This window comes from Ranitomeya imitator, chromosome 5 (genome assembly GCF_032444005.1).
Source record: "Ranitomeya imitator isolate aRanImi1 chromosome 5, aRanImi1.pri, whole genome shotgun sequence".
Taxonomy (NCBI): Eukaryota; Metazoa; Chordata; class Amphibia; order Anura; family Dendrobatidae; genus Ranitomeya; species Ranitomeya imitator.
The window spans coordinates 68137269-68161853 of NC_091286.1; the positions used below are offsets into that span (position 1 = coordinate 68137269).

Consider the following 24585-nt stretch of genomic DNA (forward strand, 5'->3'; position numbering starts at 1 on the left):
TGAAAAACGGACAGCAAAGAATACAGCAAGTTTAAAAGTAGCCTTATTTCCAACTCAAATATCTTTTTTCTTATGTAATGTATTAAGCCATTCCAACTTTCCTTATCTTTGTGGTTGTAATAAAGAATTGTGACTGGGTGTCAGATTCAGACAAAAATTGTACACGGACAGACACTGGCTGCGTGTATTTTCTTATCTTCGATACATCGTATTTTGTTTTAATTTTGGACAAATAATGGCAAATCTGGAGATAGTTTGCATCTCAACCCAAATTAACTTTTCTTGGAAGGAGTTACCGCGACATTACAAATGTGTGAAAAGAGAAAAAAAAAAAAAGTGCCTCAAAAACCTTTATCAAAATAAATGACCCCATTGTCCCCAATCCCTCAAAAAAGGCACTATCCGCTCCATAACTGCATTTACACTTTTTGTTCTGGTGCACAAACCTGCCACTTGGATCTCACAGTGGCACACATGTAATGAACAACCAAGGTGCTGCTTCTAAGAAACCTCTTCCTAAACGTCAGTTTTTTTTCTTCAAGTTTTTGGCACCTCTTGCGGCTGCTACAGACTTCTGTGCAAATTGAGTTCAGACTGCAAAGCATGGACTTGCCGCAAGTCTCCTGACCAGTGCATAATAGATGAAAGCAGGTTCACACTGAGCACATGTGACCGATGTGACAAAGTGTGGAGACGCCGTGGAGAGCGATCTGCTGCCTGCAACATCCTTCAGGATGACCGGTTTGGCAGTGGGTCAGTAATGGTGTGGGGTGGCATTTTGTTTGGAGGGCCGCACAGCCCTCCATGTGCTCACCAGAGGTAGCCTGACTGCCATTAGGTACCGAGATGAGATCCTCAGACCCCTTGTGAGACTATATGCCGATGCGGTTGGCCCTGGTTTCCTCCTAATGCAGGACAATGCCAGACCTCATGTGGCTGGAGTGTGTCAGCAGTTCCTGCAAGATGAAGGCATTGAAGCTATGGACTGGCCGGCCCGTTCCCCAGACCCGAATCCAATTGAACACATCTGGGACATCATGTCTCGCTCCATCCACCAATGTCACGTTGCACCACAGACTGTCCAGGAGTTGGCGGATGCTTTAGCCCTAGTCTGAGAGGAGATCCCTCAGGAGACTATCTGCCGCCTCATCAGGAGCATGCCCAGGCATTGTAGGGAGATCATACAGGCACATGGAGGCCACACACACACACACACTACTGAGCATCATTTCCTTGTCTTGAGGCATTTCCACTGAAGTTAGATAAGCCTGTAACTTCATTTTCTACTTTGATCTTGAGCATTATTCCAACTCCAGACTCCCATTGGATATTCGTTGTGATTTATGTTGAGAATTTTTAGGTTTTATTGTTCTAAACACATTCCACTATGTAATGAATAAAGATTAACAACTGGAATATTTAATTCAGTGATATCTTGGATGTAGGATTATAATGTTCTCTTTATTTTTATTTTTTTTGAGTATTTACAGAGCAAGAAACTGATCGGCTGCAGATTTAAAAAAATTCACTGTTAAGTGTAAAGGTACCGTTACACTAAACGACTTACCAACCATCACAACCAGCGATACGACCTGGCCGTGATCGTTGGTAAGTCGTTGTGTGGTCGCTGGGGAGCTGTCACACAGACAGCTCTCTCCAGCGACCAACGATCCGGGGAAAGACTTCGGCATCGTTGAAGACAGTTTCAACGATGCCGAAGTCCCCGGGTAAACAGGGTAAACATCGGGTTACTAAGTGCAGGGCCGCGCTTAGTAACCCGATATTTACCCTGGTTACCATTGTAAAAGTAAAAAAAACAAAAAAACACTACATACTTACATTTCGATGTCTGTCACGTCCCCCGCCGTCAGCTTCCCTGCACTGACTGTCAGCGCTGGCCGTAAAGCAGAGCACATCCGGAAGGTGGGCGAATCCACTCTCTCGTTGTGGGTGCTGTCGTGGCGATAGGAAAACTATGAATTAACGCATGTGGAATTATATACTTAGCAAAAAAGTGTGAAACAACTGAAAATATGTCTTATATTCTAGGTTCTTCAAAGTAGCCACCTTTTGCTTTGATGACTGCTTTGCACACTCTTGGCATTCTCTTGATGAGCTTCAAGAGGTAGTCACCGGAAATGGTCTTCCAACAATCTTGAAGGAGTTCTCAGAGATGCTTAGCACTTGTTTGCCCTTTTGGCTTCACTCTGCGGTCCAGCTCACCCCAAACCATCTCGATTGAGTTCAGGTCTAGTGACTGTTGAGGCCACGTCATCTGGCGTAGCACCCCATCACGCTCCTTCTTGGTCAAATAGCCCTTACACAGCCTGGAGGTGTGTTTGGGGTCATTGTCCTGTTGAAAAATAAATGAATGATGGTCCAACTAAACGCAAACCGGATGGAATAGCATGCCGCTGCAAATTGCTGTGGAAGCCATGCTGGTTCAGTATGCCTTCAATTTTTAATAAATCCCCAACAGTGTCACCAGCAAAGCACCCCCACACCATTACAGCTCCTCCTCCATGCTTCACGGTTGGAATCAGGCATGTAGAGTCCATCCACTCACCTTTTCTGCGTCGCACAAAGACACGGTGGTTGGAACCAAAGCTCTCAAACTTGGACTCATCAGACCAAAGCAAGGTTTCCACTGGTCTAATGTCCATTCCTTGTGTTCTTTAGCCCAAACAAGTCTCTTCTGCTTGTTGCCTGTCCTCAGCAGTTGTTTCCTAGCAGGTATTTTACCATGAAGGCCTGCTGCATAAAGTCTCCTCTTAACAGTTGTTGTAGAGATGTGTCTGCTGCTAGAACTCTTTGTGGCATTGACCTGATCTCTAATCTGAGCTGCTGTTAGCCTGCAATTTCTGAGGCTGGTGACTTGGATAAACTTCCTCAGAAGCAGAGGTGACTCTTGGTCTTCCTTTCCTGGTGTGGTCCTCATGTGAGCCAGTTTCTTTGTAGCACTTGATGGTTTTTGCAACTGCACTTGGGGACACTTTCAAAGTTTTCCCATTTTTTTGGACTGACTGACATTCATTTCTTAAAGAAATGATGGCCACTCGTTTTTCTTTACTTAGAATTTGTATTATGGCAAGAAAAAAGCAGCTAACAGTCTATTCAGTAGGACTATCAGCTGTGTATCCACCAGACTTCTGCTCAACACAACTGATGGTCCCAACCCAATTTATAAGGCAAGAAATCCCATTTATTAAATCAGAGAGGACACCTGTGAAGTGAAAACCATTTCCGGTGACTACCTCTTGAAGCTCATCAAGAGAATGCCAAGAGTGTGCAAAGCAGTCAAAGCAAAAGGTGGCTACTTCGAAGAACCTAGAATATAAGACATATTTTCAGTTGTTTCACACTTTTTGGTTAAGTATATAATTCCACATGTTTTGATGCCTTCAGTGTGAATGTATAATTTTCATAGTCATGAAAATACAGAAAAATCTTTAAATGAGAAGGTATGTCCAAACTTTTGGTCTGTACTGTATAGTAAAAACAACAAGTGCAATTCTATAATAGTGATAATTATTTAAATCTATGCTCATGAATATGTGACATTCAGAAGATGAACTCTCCCACACATCTGTCACATAGGATAGGATTGTGCATTTTTTTCAATCTAATCCCTACTCAAATCTAATCTGAGCTTCCATAATATCACTTGTCACCTTTTCTTACTAATTATTGATTCATCTGCCCTGAAGTATCTCCCAAAAACATCTCCTTGCCCCCTCGACTACTGTATACTTTGAATGGAGAAGCAAATGAGAGATCTTTCTCGCTGCATACCATTACACATTTACATCAGATTCTTTAAAAATGCATTTATTATAGACAAGCAGGCCTGTACAATCCAGTATTATTGGACACGCTTCTGAATTAATTTCCACCTAGAAAGCTACAAGATGAAAATCCTAACTGTGTGATAAATTAAGCTGCCAAACAAAATGGATTAGCGATCAGTGAAATTGCCTGATAGGCTGTCAGATCCGGTTCAGATTAGAATTCATCCTCTCCCCACCTGTTCATTAAGAGCCAAGTTCATGGCAAAGCCAGTGACTGATTGCACGTTAACAAACTGTTTATATGGGGAGGTGCAGCTAGCCCAGTCACCATGTCTATACTCACATTAATTTAGCACCAACGAAGATATTATGTATTCCATTCACATCCATAATATGTAAATATAATATGTAAAATAAATACCTCTGCTCTGAAGTTTAATTTTAAGAATGACAGAGATAAGACACCATGCAAAATTAAAATTTAACAAAGCGAGTCAGATACATCTCCCTGGCCATGAAAACTTATGAAGATTGGAATCTGCATGAAACAGAATGAATTCATCAGCAGAAAACGTAGGATTGAAATGAACAGTTGGATAAACTAACAAGTAGTCAGGAAGCATTCACCACTATTGGAAAATCCATCCTATTACTCTATAAACAATTCTACAAGGACATCAAACATTGACAGATGCTTATCCTCAGAGTTGAGCGAATGTTCGGAAATGGTCACTGAATCCGAATTTGCCATATTTGTGCCATATTGGTACCCTATTCGTGCCAAATTTGTGTTTGATCGGTTCTAAACATATTAGTTCACTTCAACTCCCATTGACTCCAATGACGTTCGGCTGTGTTCAGCGAATATTGCAAAAATAATATTCACCGTCAATCGTAATCTGAAACGAATTTTGAAAATTTCTCATATATAACCCTCATAATATAATAATACTCATCAGTAGTGACTTCAGTACAGCTTATGTCACATCTATTAATGAACTAGGACTTGCCGTGAATTATGAGCTCTCGTTTCAACTTGCGATAGGTCTAGATATTTAGGCCTTCAGACTGTTCCTTTGGCTTAAAGAGAAACAGCTAATGCTTTAAGTGGATGGTTGAGATGCCTTTCCATGTATTTATTGACCTTTCCATTTATTTATGACCTTTCCAATTTATTTATTGACCTTATTCAGGTCTTGACCACAATCAACTGCGAGTTGTAATCAAGATCAACTTCCTGTTCCTCAAAATACCACAATAAATCCAGGACTATCCTGATAATTTCATGAATACTAAGTCACAGTTAAAGACTACCCAAGTTTGCTGAGTTTGCTGCTCACACATTCCAGTATACCCAAGGACAGGTCAACACTTGCATTGGGGATGTCAAGGCTTTGCCTAAAAAATGTCTGTGTGAAATAATGCACCAACAACACCATTAATAACCTTAGATATCTTACAAGACGTAACCAGCACAATGTTTTAAGCAGAAGCAATGTTGCTAATGTTAACAGAGCCTTATGAATATTCCAAATCATGGGTCAATGACTTCTCATCGTTAACGCTGGCTTCACATGCCAGTTTCACAGGCAGTTTTTGGACAGATTTCTGGACCAGATTAACCATAACTCAACAACCACATATGCAAATGTGAGGCTTTACATTTGGACAAGGAGACCAGAATCTGGTTTGGAACGCACACCATGAAACTTGTATATATTAAGCCAGCCTAACCACTCCATAATTTTTTTTTTTATTGCAGCACCTGAGTGGTGTTACTAAAGCATGTTTCCTGTCCCTAGTCATATACGTGGCCGCTGTAGTCTTCAGCTCTTCCCAGCACCACCATCTGGTGACCATAAGCTCTCAGTGTTAGTCTATGGAAATCTTGTTCTGGCCCTCTTAAAAACGTACATTGAGATGTGACTTCCAGAATACACAGCCAACACTGGAGCTATTCAGCAGGTCACAAACTGCAAGACACCAAGAGGAGTGGCACAAAAAAAAAAGAAGACAGCAGCTTGTAAGTGTATTACTAGAAGCAGGAAACCACTGAAGTAGTGAAAAAATAATCACTGGATAATTCTTTAATAAATATGACAGGTGGTTTAGAAAAATAAATAAAAATAATGAGAAACAACTACATATTTTCATGAAGTTTGTTTAAGATATATAACCTATTCATTAGGCAGGGAACAACAATGGGTGATTTAGATTTAGAAAAAAAAATATAATCATCTGATAAAAATCAGGCATGGTATAAATTTTCTTTGCGAAGAAGCAAAAAAAATCTAAACATGGGGTAGGCCTCATTCAGATATAGGATTTTGTACAGGTTTTAAGACCGTGTTTGCACACATGGGAGAAACAGAAGATTTTCCAAGCACAAAATGGGGTATTACAAAAGCAAAATTGTGATTTAGGCTTTATTAAATTTCAACCATGAGATGTTGACAAAATCCCCAGTATAAATTGGCAGTTTATCCAGCAGCCGCAATGCAAAGGGTGGAACGTGCTGCAAATCCACAGCACTTTCGAAACAAAATCCCTTGCCAGAAGACCCTTGCCAAACCTTGCTTAGTGTCAAGACAAGGGGATGGGGCATAAATGGGATTTATAATTTATAAACCCAAAAATTTAAATTTTGTGAGAAAAATTGTCTACTTTTCAATGTAATCCCTCTTAACACCATTTATTCCAATTCACCTCCAGTGATCAGATGCCCTCAGAATAGAAGAACACTTCTTGCAGCTGAAAAAAACCCATTAGGCTATGTTCACACTTTGCGGATTTTGCTGCGGATCCGCAGCAGTTTCCCATGAGTTTACAGTACAATGTAAACCTATGGGAAATAAAAAACGCTGTGCACATGCTGCTAAAAAAAAAACACACGGAAACGCTGCGGATTACATTCCGCAGCATGTCACTTCTTTTCTGCGGATTTTCACCTGCTCCAATAGGAAAATTCAGATGAAAATCCGCATAAGAATCCGCAGTAAAAACCGCGATAAATCCGCAATAAAAACCGCGACGGGTTTTCACTGCGGATTTTGGAATTCCGCTGCGGAAAAATCCGCAGTGGAATCCGCAAAGTGTGCACATAGCCTTACTGTCTCTGATTGCATTATCATCAGAAAATCATTGGCCACGAAGAGATTACTTTCTACTTTCTGAACCTGAAGAAATCACTTGGAGCCAGGTCCCTGATAGCAGATTGTGATTTGTGAGACTTAAATCTAGTGCATTGTCGTGAAGCAACACAACACCCGCTGACAACTTCCCATGTTTCTCTTTGATTGCCCCACATCATGCCTACATTGTTAAATCACAGGTGTCTCCAGTAATTATTGTCTTGTGTGGCATAAATTCAAGTAATAAAACCCCTTCTGTATCCAAAAAAAACCTGTTGCAATGATCTTTACAGCTGACTGCTGGACACTATAAATAAATATATATAAATATATATATATATATATATATATATATATATATATATATATATATATATATATATATATATATATATATATATATATATATATATATATATATTTGGAGTTTGTGACACCTTGTGCTTCCATTGCATGGACTCTTGTTTGGTCTCAGAATCAAGGTGGTGGACACGTTTCATCACCAGTATTAATATGACTGTGAAAGTCACATGGATTTCTAAATCTTCTCTTGGCTAAATTGATGGAGACATGTTCTTTGCTCATGCGTCAACATTTGTGGCACCACCATGAACTTACCTTTGAAATCTAAAGCATCATGAATAATGCTGGAAACCATGCCAACTGAAATGCTTAATTTGTGAGCTTTAATAGCAACCTTGACCAGTCAATCAAAATCATGGCCTAAAGTTTATAGCACATTTCCTCTGAAGATGCTTCAAAAGGATGCCCTTATTGGGAGTTATCTTCCACTCACTGACCACTTACTATATCCCAATCAGGAGAGAAGACTGTAGTTGCTATCTGTTGCATATTTTGGAAAACTTCTATTAAAAGGACATGCCAATTCTCTGGTACTGGATAGAATAACTACGAGCATACTGGGCTGAAGAGCTGACAAAGACTGGATTCCTGCATATTAAAGAGGGAGGTGTTAGATACCCCTCCAATGCTGTACGCAGTGACAAATCTCGTAACAAACAGACTGATTAACTTTATGCCTTCCTACATTATGGTAATACAGAGCAGGTGTAACAGCTATCAGACAATAACATGGCAACACAATGATTATGCAGTCTTATTCACAGAACCAAATGGGACAAATACACTTTTCTGAAACATCTGGAGGATACACTAGAACTTCGAAGAAGTGGTAAAGAACTAACCAAATTGCATTTGTATAGGACGTGTATTCTGCTGCAGAGCCCTGTGAGGTTACGGTTCAAACAGCTGACAGCTGGATGGCTTAATATTTTTTTGCCATGTTCTTAGCACCACGAGTCTTGTCTTTTTGCTTAATAAGATGCATCTCGTCGTCTATGTATTGTATTGTAACTGTGGTAACTTTTCAGAGCCTAACCGATTTCAATAGAAAGCATTGTGTTTGCAGCGCATAATATGAGGAAGTGGAATAAAATGGATGAGAGACAATGCTTTTGGAAACAGCCAAGTAAAAACTTCGGGGTGGGGGTGTGGGGGGGGGGGGTAATCTATACAGTATGTTACTCAGGCTGGTAATTTATTGATCACTGCCAACTAATACATTTACCATGGCATGCACAAAAAAAAGCCTTACCATCTAAAGCAGGGGTGGGGAACCCAAAGCCCCGGGGCCATTAACAGCCCTCGATGACCTTTCATCAGGCCCCAGATTCTCAGGGACCGCATTCTTGGGCAGGGAGGTGTATTTTGATTACTACCAGCTCATTAATTTCTTCTTGCTCTGTTAGCACACACATAGGCAGTGTTCACTACTGAACACTGAAGGGCATGCAATGTAAGATGACGTCCTGACACAAGTGCCAGAGTCAGGATGTACTTTGTGGGCAGAGCTTGTACGGCCCCCGAAGGATGGTATTAATATTTAACCCTTGTCAGGCTGCATAATTTTACAACCTTAACAGGCTGCATAGGTACAATTGTACCTTCACATATACCTCCACTGTGGGAAGACTTTACTTGGTTTCAGAAACTAAAGTTCATTCAGCTACAAATGTTATGCTGATATCTATTGTTCAGTGTTGTTACTGGTCACTTATGTTGCTGTCAATTAAGTTAATTCAAACTGGGAGTGGCTTCTACTTGTCTTCCTGCCTCCCTCCTCTCATTAGCCATTTTGCTGTTCATCTCATTGCTGTGAGCACACATTTCTAGGCTTGTGAAGTCTTCAATTTCTTGGAAACGAAGGTAGGAAAGTCTCACAGCATCTAACAGCCAGTTATACCTTTATTCTCATTATGTGGGGACAGAACAGTCAAATTGTCTTTCAGCCTGGACTTGGCTTACATATATTTTGTATGAAACTTATCACTATAGGTATAATTTTTATACGAAAAATGGATAATAATTAGTATCTACATATTGTTTTACGATGTTTTATTTATATTCAGCACAAAATACGAAGCCAAAATTCATCTAGCAAGTCATCATGAGTGATAGTAATGCTGGATCTAGTTTCCGCCATAATCCAAGAAAACGTGTTTGCAGGTTAGTATAATTTTGTGAAAAGCCAATAATGTAGTATTTCGGAAAATTATTTATTTTACATTTTTTCATATTTACAGATTTACGTCTGACGAAATAATGCGAATGCTAGAAGAATCTGATTCTGAGCATGAGGATGAACCATATGTTCCATCTGATGATGAAAACTATGTACCACAAGTGGATGTTACTGAAGAAGATTCAGACATTGAACAAGAAATGGTCATAGAGCATGAAAATGAATACGAATCAGACGAAAGTGTTGAGGATGATTCTGTGCCTCAAAGTGCAGGCGACATTTGGACTGCTAAGGATGAAACTCAATGGTGCAGTAATCCACTGCCAAATGCACAAACAAAATCTCGTAATGTCCTACGACAAAGAGGTGGCCCTGCAGCAATCAGCAACCTATATACAGCAAAAGAGCTATTCAAGTCCATCATGACTCCCGAGATGTGTGACATCATATTACGGGAAACGAATCGAAAGGCCAAGAGAGTTTGTGATGCTTACAACAACGAACTGGTACAACGTTTTCCTGATTCTTCCAAACGGCCACCACAAAAAACATTCAAGCAATTTACTGAAACTGAACTTCATGCATTTTTGGGCATACTGATTGCTGCTGGTGTGCACAGAGCCAACAAAGAGAATCTGGAGGAAATGTGGAATGTTGCTGCTCTGCCTCTTATACGTGCAGCCATGTCTCGTGACCGCTTCAAGATGATACTCAGATTTATCAGGTTTGACAACGAAAATACACGTGCAGAACGTGTGCAAACAGATAAAGCTGCACCAATACGGGACATCTGGACAATGCTGAACAGTAATCTGGAGAGAGCCTACAAGCCATATCATTGTATCACCGTCGACGAGCAATTATTTCCATTTAGAGGTCATACTAAATTTACCCAGTATATACCTTCAAAACCAGCTAAATATGGCATAAAGATTTTCTGGGCTTGTGACTCATCAAATGCCTACCCTTTACAAGGTCAGCTCTACACTGGGAAACCAACTGATGGTCCTCGACAAGTAAACATTGGAGAACGAACAGCATTGGACCTAGTGAGCTCGTATAAAGGCTCTGGAAGAAATGTCACCACCGATAACTTCTTTACAACCATGGAACTAGCTAAGGTATTGAACTCCTGGAACATGACACTAGTTGGTACAGTGAGAAAAAACAAAAGGTTCCTACCTAACAACATGCAGCCTGCCAAAGAAAGGCCTGTATACTCGACAAATTTTGCCTACAATCATGATGCAACAGTCTGTTCATATGTACCAAAGAAGAATAAATCAGTCGTGCTTCTATCATCTATGCACATGACGGGAGAAGTTGAAGAGACACTAGCAGCCAAGCCAGAGATAATAAAATACTACAACATAACAAAAGGTGGCGTTGATGTTATGGATAAAATGTTGGGAGAGTACACTGTGAAACGACGAACATCACGTTGGACTTTGGCATTTTTCTACAATATGATTGATGTCAGTGGGTTAGCATCCTACATCATCTACAGAGAACACAATCCAAGCTTCAGGGCAAAGGATCAACGAAGAAAGTTCCTGAAAGATCTCGCAAATCAGCTGTGTATGATTGCAATTGAAGATCGTAGTACAAACAAAATGATAATGAGAAACCATTTTCTTCGAGGTGCAGTAGAAATGGTGCTTGGACGATGCATTGTGGTAGCATCGCAGCCAGCAGCTGGCCCCAAAATACCTCATGGTAGTCGTGGACCCTCCCCTGTTGTTGGTAGTTGCTATGTCTGCAGAGACCTGAGGCGAAAACAACGCAAGACTAGAAAGTCTTGTGTGGTTTGTGTGAAACCCATTTGCGATGAACACTCTGTAGCAAAGCCAACATGCATTACTTGCAAAGAAAATCAATAAAAAAAAGTTTCTTACATTTTCTTTTATAATGTAAATGAACAGTTTTTTACTTGTTTATAATAGTTAAATAGCATTATCATAAAAAAAAAATTTATGCTTTTTCCCTTGCATTATCTTCATTCAAAATATATGAGGTACATTTGTACCTATGCAGCTTGTTATGGATGCAAAAAGATCTCGACCCCTTATCTCGGAAGCGGGTGGAGATATTTTATTGAAATTTGGCCAATATATTCTGGACCAAAAATGTAGAGATGTCACGAAATTTCAGCCCTCTACGTCTTTTCAAAAAAAAGTTATTGCAATTTTAAAACGAAATAGTTACAATTGTACCTATTCAGCCGGATAAGGGTTAAATGGCCCTTGGCAAAAAAAATAAATAAATACGATTCCCCACCCCTGATCTAAAGCAATGAAGCTGGGTCCTTGACTATTCTTATAAAAAAGTAAAGCTAGATTTAAGCTGTGTGCCCATGATGAGATTTTGCCAAGTTCTGATGCTGCAAATAATGTGTTGGTGGGATCTATAACAATCTGTGTAAACTGAGCTGCCGTGTGCATTTCAAATGCACAGAATGTCAATTTCTCTTGCAGATACAGAGTTGTGTGTGATATTTTTTATCATAGACTTTCATTAGATGCTGAAAATCTGCAGAGGAAAAAAAAAAACAAGTGTTATTATAGTGGGTTTCCACGTTGGAAATTAATCAAAAATGCATGTAATCTGCACATGACTATATCAAAGCCAAATAACGGGAAGTATCAAAGACAAAAATCAGCTGTGTTTAAAAGATATCCCCCCAAAAAATTGCAATATCAAAAATAGATTAAAAAAAAAACACCATGAAAGAAAAACAAAATAACCCAAATTTACTATACAAGTGCAGAAATGGCGCAGAAAATCTGCATAATCAAAACCACACCAAAAGCTCATCCTGGGAACGTAGCCTTCAGGTAGCTATTCAGCGGTCCATCAGTATCTTAACTTCATGTAAACAATCCTTATACAGTTATATGAAAAAGTTTGGGCACCCCTATTAATCTTAATGTTTTATAAAAAATACCATAGTTTTTTTTTGCAACAGCTATTTCAGTTTCATATATCTAATAACTGTTGGACACAGTAATGTTTCTGCCTTGAAATGAGGTTTATTGTACTAACAGAAAATGTGGACTTGAGGACTAAGGGCACACTTGTTGCTCGAAACGCGTCCAGTCGGGTGCTGGTAGCTCTCCTTTACCCACCATGCCGGTCATGTCTCAGCAGCATTTTAATGTGAACTAATTAAGTTTCTACATTTAAATCCTGGAACTGGATCCAGATTGTTTCTCTACACATCGACGAATGTATAACTCATAACTACCTTCCGGTCCCAGGTATGAAGCCGGTGAATGCCCACTGCACAGTTCGGGCACTGGAGAGATTCTTAAGTTTGCAGTCACTCAGAGCGCTTGCAGACTTAGGCCAGGTTCACACTGTGTTTTAGCGGTCCGTTAGACGGACAACGTTACACCGCGGCATAACGCGGTGTAATGCAGTCTTTTAACGCCACCATTAAGCCCTATGGCGGACGCATCACTAGCGCACGCCCACTATTTCATTCAGTTAGGTAATTATGAGGTCATTAGAAGTGTTCGTAGTTACATCCCATCAGTCTGACCCTTTGTTAACACACGAGATTTCGAAAAATGTACGACTAGACTGACAGGCTTTTTGTTTCCCTGCACACTCATGTGGTCTGTAGTCATAACTCAGAGATTATTTTTTTGATAATATATACACACATAGTTGTTCGGAAACACTCCCAATGGGTTGTCAAAATCATCTCATTGATGATTCTCCGTTACCCCCACTCTGCAATTAGCAATATACATTGTGACACAGAGGCTACAGAAGGCTAACAGTCACATAATGATGCATATAAGAGTCCATACAATAGCTGCAGCAATAGACTTTAAACATGCAACTGGTGCACAGAATCTGTGTACACAGTAGAGTCTGTAAGACCTTGGAATTAAAAATAAAATGCTTCTTGTAGTAAACTTAGCAAGTCAACCATTTCATATGCCGAGACTAATGAGAAACATTTCTGGCTCCTGGAGAACCCCTTTAAGTTTGTGCCACATGGCTATTAAATGGGCTTTAAACTTGGCTGTCACATGCTCGGTTTGCTTGTGTTTAATAAGCAAAGTCAAGTACTTGGCACAGGACATGGTACTTCTTGCAGCTGAGCCATGTGTACAGCTGACAACCAGTACAGTATGAGGAGCTGCCATATGGGGTCATGCATCATGCCATCTCATGAAAAACAGCACAGGGGGAAAGGTGCAACTTAGCTGTGCTTTTCCTGCCATAGTGGAAGTCATCAAAACACAAATATTACAAAGTGATGCATGCATCGCTATTCTTCCCATCATAAACAATTAACACATGGCTGAACTTGATAGACCCCCAAATAAGTCAGTGGAGTCCATGATTGCACGTGGAATGTAATGTGTCAGATCAGACAAGATATAAGAGAAGGCATGCACAGTTAGGTTTTATGCTCTGCCCGCAGTGTCTGCGTGCACAGATGCGGTCCCTGTGTAGGCACAACATTTTGTTTGGCTATGTGGATACCGGATGCATCACCCACGTCAATCACATGGAGGAGAGACAGATGCATCAGCAGTGATGACCAATGGAAAGTCCGTATTTGCATGCCGCTAGGGAGCAAAGTAATACGTTTTTTTTAAATAGATTTTTGTGAGGGGTATACAGGGCGATTCAGGGGATAATAATGTACAGCTATGTGGAATGCAGCACAGGTGCTGATATTTTTTCATGTACTCAAATACTGGAGACAAGTTCACTTTAATAACCTTGGTTGGTCTTCTCTGCACCCGCTCTAGTACAGTGGTGTCCTCTGTAAACACCAAAGACCAAAAATTGTACACAGTATTCAAAGTGCGGTCCTACCAGTGACTTGTACAGAGGAAAAACTATCATCTTTTCAAGAGACAATAAATTACCTTAGATAATTTAGCAGTAATTAAATGGAGCTTCTACTGGTACTTTGGAGTTGCAGACTTTTCATGAGGGGAGAGAAATATTTTTATTTCCACTCAAATTTAATTGATTCTGTGGGCAGAAGTGATCAAAGGTTTCAGTATTCACCATTTTGATGATCAACCAGGGGATCTTGGAAAGACAAAAGTAACATGTGGATGACAATTCTGTAAGTTATTTTTATCCCTTCTTTAGGCTATGTGCACATGTATTATGGTCCTATGCGGATTTTTCGGCAGCGGATTTGATAAATCTGCAGGGCAAAAACGCTGCGTTTTTGCTGTAGATTTATTGCGGATATGCCACGGTTTTTCTGCGGATTTCACTGCAGTTTTACAACTGCGGTTTTCTATAGGAGCAGCTGTAAAACTGCTGCGGAATCCGCAGAAAGAAGTGACATGCTGCGGAATGTAAACCGCTGCGTTTCCGTGTGTTTTTTTCTGCAGCATGTGCACAGCGTTTTTTTGTTTCCCATAGGTTTACATTGTATTGTAAACTCATGGGAAACAGCTGCAGACCCGCAGCTGCAGAAACACTGCAGATCCGAAGCGTTTTCCGCATCGTGTGCATATACCCTTAAGGTGCTTCCACTGATGAGAGCCACAGTTAGGCTATGTGCCCACGTTGCAGAAATACTGCAGAAATGTCCGCAGCATTTCCGCAACTCCTTGCCGCGGGTAAAACGCGTGCGGAATTAGCATGTGGTTTCCTGCAAAACACAAGCATTTTGCAAGCGTTTTTAGCTTTAAAGTGATTGACAGGTTGGTCACACTTGTCAAGCATAGTGCTTGACAAGTGTGACCAACTTTTAACTTTTTATCAATAGTAAAAGATATAATGTTAAAAATATTTAAAAAAAATAAAATAATATGGTTATTCCCCACTTCCGACGACACCCAATTTCCTCAGCGGCGCTCCTGGTACGTTCCATTGCCAGGGATGCTTTGCGTGAAGGACCTTTGTGACGTCACGGTTGCGTGACTGTGACGTCACGGTTGCATGACCGTAACGTCATCTCAGGTGATTCGCGCAATGCATCCCTGGGAACGGCAGCCATCAGAAGGTAAGTATATTACCTATTTTTTTTATTCTTTTTTTTTTTTTTTTTACATGAAAATGGATACCAGGACCTGAAGGAGAGTCTCCTCTCCTCCAGACCCAGGTACCATCCACAAGAGAAGCGCTCACTTTACGCATAGCCACATGTGTTAAGTGAGCGTTTCAATGCAATCCTATGGATGAGGAATCGCCGTGATTAGGCAGAAATAATGAACATGCTGCAGATTTTACCGCTATGCAATTCCACAGCGGGGAAATCCGCAGCATGGGCACAGCAACTGTGGAATTCCCATAGGACTGCATGGGAATGCGTTTTTTTAAGCGTTTCCGCTGCGGCAATAAACGTGGCAGAAACGCATAAAAAAACCGCAACGTGGGCACACAGCCCTAAAGTGGTCATACAAATGAGACAGCAATTGGCCAAAGGCTCATTCAGTAGATCTTTATTGCTCTTAACTTTGCCATACACACAATGCTCGGGTGCAGGAAAACAACGCCGGCAGACCCTCCAGGACGGAAGTTATTGAATAATAGAGCAAAAGGATCTGACGTTCCATGGCAAAGCTGAAACGTCTGAAGCCCACATGAAACACCTATAAGCATAAAAGTTATTAAATTGTACAGTTTTGCCCCAAGTTGAACTCTAACAGCATTGATATGAGGTTGTATACCCATCATTGGTATGAGGTCATTCTGTTTTTATCAAACTAAATTACAGTAAGGTGCTCCAGCCTCCAAGACACCTGTAAAGAGGTGACTACTGTAACCTCCTGCTCTGTGGCCTCCCCTCTAACACTCTCGCACCCCTCCAATCTATTCTAAACTCTGCTGCCCGACTAATCCACCTGTCCTCCCGCTATTCCCCGGCCTCTCCCCTCTGTCAATCCCTGCACTGGCTCCCCATCACCCAGAGACTCCAGTACAAAACCCTCACCATGACATACAAAGCCATCCACAACCTGTCTCCTCCATACATCTGCGACCTCGTCTCCCGGTACTTTCCTGCACGCAACCTCCGATCCTCACAAGATCTCCTTCTCTACTCCCCTATTATCTCCTCTTCCCACAATCGCATACAAGATTTCTCTCGTGCATCCCCCCTACTCTGGAATGCTCTACCACAACATATCAGACTCTCGCCTACCATCGAAACCTTCAAAAAGAACCTGAAGACCCACCTCTTCCGACAAGCCTACAACCTGCAGTAACCACCGATTGACCAAACCACTGCATGACCAGCTCTATCCTCACCTACTGTATTCCACCCATCCCTTGTAGATTGTGAGCCCTCGCGGGCAGGGTCCTCTCTCCTCCTGTACCACTTGTGACTTGTATTTTTCAAGATTATTGTACTTGTTTTATTATGCATACCCCTCCTCACATGTAAAGCGCCATGGAATAAATGGCGCTATAATAATAAATAATAATAATAATAATAATAAAGTAACGCATTTCACAAAAATACAAAATCCATGCAGTCAATGGAACCAGAATTTCTAATGTCTAGAAAACAGAGTTACTAAATCGAATTAAAACTATAAAACCTTTATATTGCCTTTTCCTTGAGAGAAGATCAATTTGCATGTTAACAGAGCACATTTTATATAACATGTTTCACTGAATAGGAGAGTCATCATTAGTCTGTACGAGTGAAGTACAAAACTACAAAACAACAATGCTCTAAAGCTGGATGAGGCGCAATGACAGCCAACGAAAAAAAGTGTATAATATTTCAGACTAACAGCTATTAAAAAGAAAAGGAAATCAAGTAATTATTTAAGATAAAATAAACATTTTTTTTGTTCTAGTCTAAAGATATCATTTAAGTCAATCAAAGAGTTTTAACCCAAGACCTGGGATAATAGTGCTATGGGACATAACAAAAAAAGTCTACAGTATTTTTAGTCGAAGTAAAACAAAAACAAAACTAGAAATTAAAAGATAAAGTAAAGTGACTTACCAGCATTCACGATGGCGTCAACTTCCAGCTGAGTGATGTCTCCTTTGTAAAGCGACACTTTGTCACACAAACTGCTTATTTTTGTATTTTTTTCATCTAGAGAAGAAAAATAAAGTGATATATTCTCATTAATGTCTTGAAAAAAGCAAACAATAAATATATCTATATCTATCTATCTATCTATCTATAACACAAATCAACCAACAAAGCAGGATGTTGCTTCCAATTGACATCCACTGCTGAGCAGCTTTTGTCACCATGTGCTCACACTTTGTAGGGCTCTATTCAGACTAAGGGTACCGTCACACAGTGGCATTTTGATCACTACGACGGCACGATCCGTGACGCTCCAGCATCGTAACAATATCGCTCCAGCGTCGTAGACTGCTGTCACACTTTGCAATGTACGACGCTGGAGCGATAATTTCATGACGTATGTGCGATGTAGAAGCCGTTGGTTACTATGCGCACATCGTATACAATATCATGCACACCTTTGTTACACCATGCGATCATGCCGCCACAGCGGGACACTAGACGATGAAAGAAAGTTTCAAACGATCTGCTATGACGTACAATTCTCAGCGGGGTCCCTGATCGCAGGAGCGTGTCAAACACAGCGAGATCGCTGGAACGTCACGAATATATCGCTGGAACGTCACAAATCGTGCCGTCGTAGCGATCAAAATTCCACTGTGTGACGGTACCCTAAGGCTTTGGTTTTATGTTCATTACAGTAAGTACATTAGGTTTCTGTTGAACCTTCAGTAAATTTAAAAGGGCGAATTCTTGTTTTTCTTGTTGTCAAAAATATAGGAATTTGTAACCGATTTAAATCTCCATTGCATTTATCAGCCAACAGTATTCAAAGCATTTTCCCAATTAATAGTGTTATTTTATAATATCTATTAAAAGAGTATACAAGACCAATAATTAAAACATTTTGCAGGACTTTGGTACTGATGTGCTATCCATAGAAAACATCATCAATATTATGTTGGTGGTGGTCCAAGTCCTGGAACAATTGATGAGAAGACGACGATAATGAGCTGTCATGCTTCCGGTACAATCTCTACACTGTGTGCTAGGCAGAGCTCCGTACACAATTGGTAGCGGCTGTAATTGGTAATGCAGCTCAGTAATAATCACTTAAAGGGAATGTGTCACCATAAAATGCAGTCATCAGGTTGCACGGCGGGAGGAGCTGAGCAGATTGATGTATAGTTCTTAGCCTTCCATTTCTATAGCACTCAAAATGTAGGATATAGGAATACATGTTCGCCTATTCAGTATACAAAAATCTTTGAAATGACTAATAAGAACCCCCCCTTCCCCCTCACTGACACTTTTGTATTGGTAATGCTACTGTAATGTAGGAAGCCGAGGCCGGTGATTGTGAGAAGCTCGTGTAACAGGAGGTTGATGCCGCAGGTATTTTATTAGGAAGGTGTATCATCACTGACTGGATCATCAACAAAACGCTTCTTTTTACACTGAACGGGATGAAAAAGAATCAGCAATTAGTCCTTGACTGTGAGCACAATACATACAATATCATACATATCATATATAAAAGATCACAGCAGCACATGTACATGAATCGGCCATGTGAAAACACAGACAAATATACATTTCTCAAAAATATTTTTTCATAAAAAAATTTTCAACAAATTTTTCTTCATTAATTTCAAGAATCTCCATCTTTAACTGTAAGTTTAATGAAAAAAAAATTTTTGAAAATTTTTTTATGAAAAAATATTTTTGAGAAATGTATATTTGTCTGTGTTTTCACATGGCCGATTCATGTACATGTGCTGCTGTGATCTTTTTTAGCTATGTGTTGCATTTTGCACATGATGACATTGGGAGTGCTGATTTGTATATATATATATATATATATATATATATATATATATAACTGTGGCCCGATTCTAACGCATCGGGTATTCTAGAATATGCATGTCCCTGTAATATATGGACAATGATGATTCCAGAATTCGCGGCAGACTGTGCCCATTGCTGATTGGTCGAGGCAACCTTTATGACATCGTCGCCATGGCAACCATTATGACATCATCGTCGCTGTGCCTGTTGCTGATTGGTCGAGGCCGCCGATCAGAGACGCGGGATTTCTACGTCGATGCTGTGCCGGTCTCTGACCAATCAGAGAGCCGGGATTTCCAGGACAGACAGACAGACGGAAAAACCCTTAGGCAATTATATATACAGATATATATATATATATATATATATATATATATATATATATATATATATATATATATATATATATATATATATATATATATATTTTTTTTTTTTTTTTTTTTTTTTTTTTTTTAATTTTATCATATAAAAATAAAATATATAATCTGTTTTCTCTTCTACACTTTTTTTTTTTTTATTTAATCAACCCACTTTACAAGTGTCCTCATCTTAAGCTAGGGTCAATAAATTCTCAGCAGTCACTGAAATGTTGCATAGTTGTAAATGCACTTAAACACAATGATTTGTAAAAAAAAAAATGAAAACAAAAAAACACCACAACAAAGTCTCCCCTCCCCCCCCCAAACAGATTCCCAAAATATGCATCTGTAAGGCTGTGTGCACACGGTGCGGAATTAGTGCGGATCCGCTGTGCTAATGGTGCAGAAAATTCTGCATGAAAACCGCTGCGAAACAAAAGAAGTAGGATGCTGCTTGATTTGTGCGGAACTGCAGCGTTTGACCCTTTTTATAATAGAAATCCGCAGGGGTAAAAACCGCAGAAAATCTTCACAAAATCCGCATCAATTGCGCACCTGCGGTTTCTGCCAAGAGATTCAGATTTTGTGCGGAAAATTCTGCACCCCAATCCGCAATGTGTGCACATAGCCTTAGGGAATGAGCACACGTCGTGGATTCCATTGCGGATTTTTCCACGTGGATTCCGCAGAATCCACAGGTAAAAAGCCCTGCGTTTTACCTGCGGATTAGTAGAAACAAAAAAGAGAAAAAAGTATGCCCATAAAATTGGTAACACCCAAACTTAATAAACCATTTAAATTAGAAACCTGCAGATTACGTGCAGATTTTGTGCGGATTTCACCTGCGTTATTACACCTGCGGATTCCTATAAAGGAATAGGTGTAAAACGCTGCGGAATCCGCACAAAGAATTGACATGTTGTTGAAAATAAATGGCAGAGTTTCTGCATGAAATTTTTAGCAGCATATGCACTGCGGGTTTGGTTTTCCATCGGTTTACATGGTACTGTACAGCGCATGGAAAATTGCTGTGGATCCGCAGGGCCAAATCCGCAACGTGCACATCCCGTTATTACTCCTACAGCCTCTCTTTGGATACTTTGGCTGCAGTACATGTAGAAAAGCCGCGGAGACACCATCACGTGTTTCTCAATGCAAGCAATAAATAGCCAGGTCTTTCACCGGGAAGTAACAACCACAGGAAGGGCAGCATCCCAAAAGGAAAACCACCTATGCCAAAACATGGTATCCATCCACAGACAGCTGTTTCGGGGTATTTGCCCCTCATCAGTGTGGAGTAGGAAACTGGTTATTAGGAGCAGTGCCTAGTAAAAGGACTATAGAACATAAGGATGAATGACCTCGGGGAGATCAAAACATCCAACACCGCGGAGACACCATCACGTGTTTCTCAACGTAGTGATCCAGAACACTGCCCCCATACCTTATGGGAAATATGCAAAAGCATGTAGAAAAGCCGCGGAGACACCATCACGTGTTTCTCAATGCAGTGATCCAGAACAGCTCGAGATGGTATGGAGGCATCATGTAAAAAAAAAAGAAAAGAAAGAGGCAGAGAATCTGAGCAGAGAGGTGGGGCAGAATGGTCCAATGGGTGTTTCTGGAAAATAAGCACAGATTTTCTTTTTAAGAAAAAAAATATATAAAATGTCCTTGTGCTGAGATAATCTTATCAATGTGCCCCTGCTGTGTTCTGTGTATTGGCTGTGTCTGACCGTGCAGGAACATTGTCTAAACCAGGGTTCTCAAACTCAGCTGAGCAAATGCTTCTCTGGGAAATTAAATATGCAAATTGTCTCTTCAGAGAGGAAGAGGAATTATACTCTAGTGCCAACTACTGGAAGTAGCAATCCTAAAAGTCAATATTGACCCTTTAATGAAGCTTGCAATATGACTTAAGTTAAAAGTCAAATCAGAATTTAAATTTGCAGATACGGTTTTGAGGTATTGCCCCTGGGCAGTTTAAAGTATGATCTGGTCTTATTACAATTTTGGCCCCCATCCAGTAATAATGTCATTTGTCCTGAAATAATGCCCTCAATCCTATAATGTCCCTTGTCCTGGAATAATGGTCCCCATCTTGTAGTAATGACCCAATCCATGTCCCATCTTGTAGTAATGTCTACATCCTTGTTGCCATCATATACCATTGTCGCCATCCTGGTTTCCATCATATACAATTGTCACCATCCTGGTTTCCATCATGTAGTAATGACCCCATCTTAGTTGCCATCACACAGTAAATGTCTCCATCCTGATCCTTAATTGTAGTGATGTTCCCATCTCTAACTTGTAACAATGTACCACATTTTGTCGCTCTTTACACAAAAAATTCCTACTCATCTGACCACAATCCCTCAGAGAACAGTGTCTTCTACCTCCACCACGCCGACTGATGGCTGTGACATAATGCGTGGCCGCGGCACAGATGCCAGCATTAGCTGCCAGTTTCTGATTGGCCGGTGACTGGTGCTGGCATTGCGGTGCCGAGCGCTGGTCTCTGCACAGCAATACACTTCAATTGAATTCTTGTCTGAGGACACACAGTCAGTTCAAAAGAAACACTGACCTTGGCGGCCCTTGGACCGGGTCTGCAATTAGCTCAGGGGCCCGAGGGCCGTACAATGGAGACTTGTGGACTGCATGTTAGAGACACCTGGTATAAATATACCACAGCTCTAAGCAGGGGAGGAGACAAAAGACTATACAGTCATTACGGCACGGCATCGCAAATTATTGTGTAAAAACGGAGTGAAATGTTTTGCCGCAAAGATAGAATCAGCTGTGATCCTGTTCTGTAAAGTCTGTATACTCTCTATTGCTTTCTCCCCTGCCCAGGAGATGTGGTATGATCAGACCATGTTCCTGTACAGTCAGACACAGCCATTACACAGTACACAGCAGGGGCACATTTAAAAGATTATCTCAGCACAGGAACATTTATTTGAACACATCCAAATGTAGAAATTATTATTTAAAGATCTGTTGATTAAAATGAAATGTGGGGAAAACTTTAACAATCAGGTGGCAGCAGTTTATAAAGTGAAAACCTGACAAATTCCCTTTAGAAGGAACCTTTATGGTTTCCATACTAATTACATTGCTGGGTAGTGTAGTAGATGACAAGTTCAACCCTAATGGAGCGTCCGCCAGGGCAGGGCAGCTCCATGCTAATGGAGCGTCCGCCAGGGCAGGGCAGGGCAGCTCCATGCTAATGGAGCGTCCGCCAGGGCAGCGGGGTACTCGGTACCGGGTCCGGTCTTAAAGAGGATGTCACGGTGGCTGCGACCGGCTCCATGGCCCTGGGCGTCCAATTAAATGGGAAGGTCTTTTAAGGAAATTTGTAATGTCTATGTTCGTGATGCCACCTGTGGTGTTCGGTCAGTTGGGACTGATGCTGCATAACCCCTTCATGACCCAGCCTATTTTAACCTTAATGACCAGGCCATTTTTTGCAATTTTGACCAGTATCCATTTATGAGGTAATAACTCAGGAATGCTTCAACGGATCCTAGCGGTTCTGAGACTGTTTTTTGTGACATATTGGGTTTTATGTTAGTGGTAAATTTAGGTTGATAATTTTTGTGTTTATTAGTGAAAAAAAATTGAAGTTTGGCAAAAAATTTGATTTAACAGAATAAAAATTGAAAATTTGAAAATTGTGAAATTTTCCAGAGAGTTATGTGACACAAAAATAGTTAATAAATAACATTTCCCACATGTCTACATTAGCACAATTTTAGAAACAAAATTGTTTTTTTGCTAGAAAGTTATAAGGGTTAAAATTTGACCAACGATTTCTCATTTTTACAACAAAATTTACAAAACCATTTTTTTTTAGGGACCACCTCACATTTGAAGTCAGTTTGAGGGGTCTACAGGTCCTTCTCAAAAAATTAGCATATAGTGTTAAATTTCATTATTTACCATAATGTAATGATTACAATTAAACTTTCATATATTATAGATTCATTATCCACCAACTGAAATTTGTCAGGTCTTTTGTTGTTTTAATACTGATGATTTTGGCATACAACTCCTGATAACCCAAAAAACCTGTCTCAATAAATTAGCATATCAAGAAAAGGTTCTCTAAACGACCTATTACCCTAATCTTCTGAATCAATTAACTCTAAACACATGCAAAAGATACCTGAGGCTTTTATAAACTCCCTGCCTGGTTCATTACTCAAAACCCCCATCATGGGTAAGGCTGGGGTCACATTGCGTTTTGGTCAGAGCGCTAACGGACAGCGTTGCACGGCGAAATTAACGCCATGCAACGCGTCCGTTAGCGCTCCCATTGCCCGCAATGTACCAGCGCATTGCTAGCGCGTGTCATTTTCGGCACGCGCTAGCGACGCGCCGGTCTTTTGTAGCGCGCCTCGGACGCTGCTTGCAGCGTCCGCGGCGCACCCGAGGTCCGTTCCCCGCTCTCGCAGATCGGGGATCTGCGAGAGCGGGGACGTTAACGCGACCCCGAAAAGCGACCCTTTAAAAACATTGCGTTAGCGCAATCCGCTAGCGCTAGCGCTAAACGGATTGCACTAACGCAATGTGACCCTAGCCTAAGACTAGCGACCTGACAGATGTCAAGAAGGCCATCATTGACACCCTCAAGCAAGAGGGTAAGACCCAGAAAGAAATTTCTCAACAAATAGGCTGTTCCCACAGTGCTGTATCAAGGCACCTCAACGGTAAGTCTGTTGGAAGGAAACAATGTGGCAGAAAACGCTGTACAACGAGAAGAGGAGACCGGACCCTGAGGAAGATTGTGGAGAAGGACCGATTCCAGACCTTGGGGAACCTGAGGAAGCAGTGGACTGAGTCTGGTGTGGAAACATCCAGAGCCACCGTGCACAGGCGTGTGCAGGAAATGGGCTACAGGTGCCGCATTCCCCAGGTAAAG

At 40.8% G+C, this 24585-nt stretch overlaps 1 protein-coding gene across 6 annotated transcripts in view; it reads right to left on the bottom strand.

The window, feature by feature from the left end:
- MACROD2 (mono-ADP ribosylhydrolase 2) overlaps nt 1-24585 on the bottom strand; it is a 2991260-nt gene that overhangs the window by 2821959 nt on the left and 144716 nt on the right. For all 6 annotated transcript variants that reach the window (XM_069768762.1, XM_069768759.1, XM_069768757.1 and 3 more), the window contains exon 3: nt 17410-17505. In XM_069768762.1, coding sequence (XP_069624863.1) covers nt 17410-17505 — 96 coding nt within the window. The remainder of the gene's footprint in view (nt 1-17409; nt 17506-24585) is intronic.